Source organism: Trachymyrmex septentrionalis, unplaced genomic scaffold (genome assembly GCF_001594115.1).
Source record: "Trachymyrmex septentrionalis isolate Tsep2-gDNA-1 unplaced genomic scaffold, Tsep1.0 scaffold60, whole genome shotgun sequence".
Taxonomy (NCBI): Eukaryota; Metazoa; Arthropoda; class Insecta; order Hymenoptera; family Formicidae; genus Trachymyrmex; species Trachymyrmex septentrionalis.
The window spans coordinates 5,895,044-5,898,945 of record NW_017305779.1 but is presented as its reverse complement, the minus strand read 5'-3'; the positions used below and the strand labels follow the sequence as shown (position 1 = coordinate 5,898,945).

General features: G+C 36.5%; 1 protein-coding gene across 4 annotated transcripts in view; it reads left to right on the top strand.

The window, feature by feature from the left end:
* The window catches only part of LOC108752601 (Down syndrome cell adhesion molecule-like protein Dscam2), a 167,804-nt gene that overhangs the window by 97,498 nt on the left and 66,404 nt on the right, over positions 1 to 3,902 (top strand). For all 4 annotated transcript variants that reach the window (XM_018493542.1, XM_018493539.1, XM_018493543.1 and 1 more), the window contains exon 5: positions 740 to 889. In XM_018493542.1, coding sequence (XP_018349044.1) covers positions 740 to 889 — 150 coding nt within the window. The remainder of the gene's footprint in view (positions 1 to 739; positions 890 to 3,902) is intronic.

The window sequence follows — 3,902 nt, the reverse complement described above, 5'->3', positions numbered from 1 at the left end:
TACTTCTCCTTTTTGCGTTCCAGCGCGTCGAACGTGGTCCTGCTGCTGATCGTTCTTTTTATATTGGATCGCTTAAACACAGAGAGTCGATCCCTTCATTAGAAGGGGACTAGTTTAACGAATCATTTTCTCCGCAGCTACTATTGTTTCTCGTAACGCAATTTTTATAGCCGGCCGCTTCCGCGCGTGAGATTCGCCTGCGCACTTTTCCATTAAAGAAATTTCCATATTAATGAAAGGCCAACGGAGACGAGACAGGCGCGAATATAGGAGGGAGAATGAGAAAGCGGCTCGTTGAGTCGATGAAAAATGCGCCACGCTGAGTGTTTCGCGGAGTTCACGTCGCACTTTAGAAGAGAGGGCAGGTTGGGATAAATTTAAAAAATAATTTTCCCTCCGCCGTTTCCGAATTCGCAAATACCTGTCTCATTTTTAACATGGACTATACTAATATAAAAATTAATCTAACACAATATATTCATTTAACTATAAAAACATTTTGATTTATAACAGAATCTCCTGTGCAATGATTCTGCCACATCTAATTTAATATCCTACTAAAATCGTATGAGATATAATTAATTTTTTCGTTCTACGCTTACCGCTGATTATATTTTTTCCAAAGACAAATTTTTCTTCTTTATACGTACCGCCGAAATTATGGACAATAAACGATGCAGAACATTTTGCTCTTTCCCGCTGTAAGTATCACTGACTTTCGCTTTCTTGCTATTTGCAGGCGAGAAGCACCATATGCTGCCCACCGGAGAGCTGCTCATCTTCTCGGTGACTCCAGCCGATGCTCACTCGACCTACCGTTGCCGCACTGTACACCACGTTACCGGTGACACCGTGGAAAGTTCCTCGTACGCCAGGCTCGTGGTTACCGGTAAGTCCTCGTAGGAGTCCTCGTAAGTCCGTCAGCCCGGATCTCTTCGAGTGGAAGTCCGGAAATCCTCCCTCGATACGAAGTGAGCTCCGAGATTACCACGAAGTTGAGGAAAGGAAAATACGAAGTTGACGATAAGCAACGTAAAAAGCTGAATAATAATGAGGCATTAATTATGCAATAATTAACACGCCGAATAGTCTAGTAGTAGCAATTTGCAGAAACACCCGACAAGGGATGCTGATTAAAAAGCAAATTCCGGCGTTGATCTTAATCTTTCTTATTTTTACACTAATACAGAACTCAACTATTAGTTAGTTTTGAAATAAAATGTTAAATTTGTGCAGTACAAAATAATTGTTTTATACGTAAAATATAATATTGCGTAATATCTTTTTCTACATATGAAATATTAAAATTCCTTTCTCTCAAAAATATTAAAAGAATGTAAATGCGCATCTTTCGCGGAACTCACGGCCCATGCATAAACGTTCCCTCGGCGATCTCTTACATCTCGCTAATCCCTTATGCCCGTTACGTTTCACGTGTTCAGGGCGAAACGTTTTAGCGGCATAATTGTGATCCACCCTGTACGTGAGCGGCCGTTCATCCGTAGCATTTCTCGGAATGCCCAGACGCAGAATATCCCCGCGTTTTATGCATCTACTTAACTAAACACGTTTATACATGGCTCTCTCACACTTGGCCTTCCGCACACAGCGAATCGTGATGCATTGTTGCGCATTTCCCACACGCCGCCGACCTCTGGTAGTTCAGCCTCCTCTTCGGCTTCCGGTCGCACGTGGCGCTTTCTTCATGAATAAATCATGAGTGTCCGAAATGCTAATGGCCGAAATGTTCGCCGACGATATTTCTACCGTCCCGTTGAGCCAAATGCACCGACATCGTCGAAAATATGTTCGGTATTTGAAAGGACAACGGCAGGCTGCACCTGCTATGTCCCATGCAAACAGATTTGAGAAAATCCCCTAATTTCTCGGAATTTATTAGATATTCTTTTCACGGAAAAATTAATAAAATCTCATTTTATTTCGAAATTTAGTCAAACCATATTTTTTCCAACATCGTAATTTTTCAGTATTTAACTCACCTTCGGAATTTTCCGTAAAAATTTCTTACAAAAATTACTTACATTTTTTAGTCACTATTTATACCTTAATTATAATTAATCCGATGATTACAACAACGAGTCATTTAGACTCGAAGCGAAAATTTCAAACAGTTGTAAAATCTATTTAATTGATGCTATGAAGTTTTAAATTGTATAAGTTAAAATCGAATCTTCCTGTATCCTCGCCAAAAGTATAGGTTACTTGCATTCTGTACTTCAAATAGAGCGTTTTAGAATTTAGATGTAGGTTTCATAGTAGCTGAGGATTAAATATTATATAACACAAAGATTTTACTTTAGCAGTTTTCTAATCAATTTATAATTAATTTATAAGTGACTCGTCGCTTATCTTCTTTATTTAGCCGAAGTTATTGCGGTATATTGTGTTTATAGAAACCGTCCGGGATGGTGGCACAAATGGTGGTGTTTGACGATCTCATCACGAGAATACGGTAATTTCGATCGATGGTACGAACGATCTCGTCGTCACGAGAACTCAGTAGTTTCTCCGGCGTACTTCAGCTAGTACCTTGTAGAGATGCTGACTGATAAGGCATAAAATAGGTCGAACGCGGATGAGAATTACGGAACAATGGAAGGCTAATGATGAGAGTGCACCATCTTGTCTATTTTGGTCGCACATGTTGAAGCTGATAAGATGGCGAAGGAAGAGTTGGACGAGCATATTGTTCGCTTTCTAGCGACATCACTCGCTGTTAAATTAACGCTTTGTGCATTTGAGAAGTTGAGAGGTATCACGGAGACGCACAAAGTGTCGCTACATTAATCCTCTTTCATTAAGCATACTTAAGGATGCTCCAATTATCTCATTGTGATTTTATAAAATAATGTGTCGTTGATTAAAAAGCAAAATTGATAAGTTAATTATTAGGAGACAGTAGAAGGACTGCGAACATGGAATAAACGTGAGCGGATACTGTTGCAGCATTAGAGTAATGATAATCTTTTATTTCCTCCATCTAGCCGAATATGTGCTTAGTGTCACTGTAATCATAAAACGCATACGCCGGTTAAGATAATCGTTGCGTGTTTTCGATGATTTTGATATAGGAAGGAATAGAGACACTGCTAATACCAAAATTAAATAAAACCGACGAGATTATTTATCAATTATAGAAGTATTTATTCAAAGGATATTAGCTTTAAACATTTAACTATAATAATTAATATAAACATTTTACATTAATATAAACATAAATTATGATTTTAAAAACTGATTTGGCATTGCCTCGCATAGCGGCAAGTAATTCTGAACAGCAAGAGTTTCTTTTTTTAATTATAGCTAATATTGATAATATGTGAATTATTGTATTTTAAAACCAAATAACAGGAGTATCTTTTGGATAAAGTCTTTTATTAATTGATAAATAATTATCGACTTTATTTTACTTTTCTCTTAGGTGTCGCAATTTCCTCATTCTCCCTCTCAGAAAGATATTTTGTTATTGTCATATACAGGGTATTAAAAAAAGGATTCAACATTTATATATGTAGTATTGTAGACACACACAATATCAAGTAAAAAAGCCTTAATGAACATACATGAAAACTTAATCGTTTCTGAGATATAAACAATTATTTTATATGTTAATATAATAACTAATTTATTATAATAGAACGTCATGCTATCTTTACAGGTCCCACTTTTGGGTATCCGTGAAGTTAGCATGACGATTTATTAATATGAAAGAAATAATAACAGTTCTAGTAGCATTTTTCATAGTTCTACAGTTCTTTATACAAATAAAAAAGAATTCCGCATTTTTCATACTAAAAAAAATCATAATTGAAAAAATTGCAGTCGGGATTCTGTATAAATAATTGTAGATTTATCATATAAATGCTGAATAACTTTTTAAC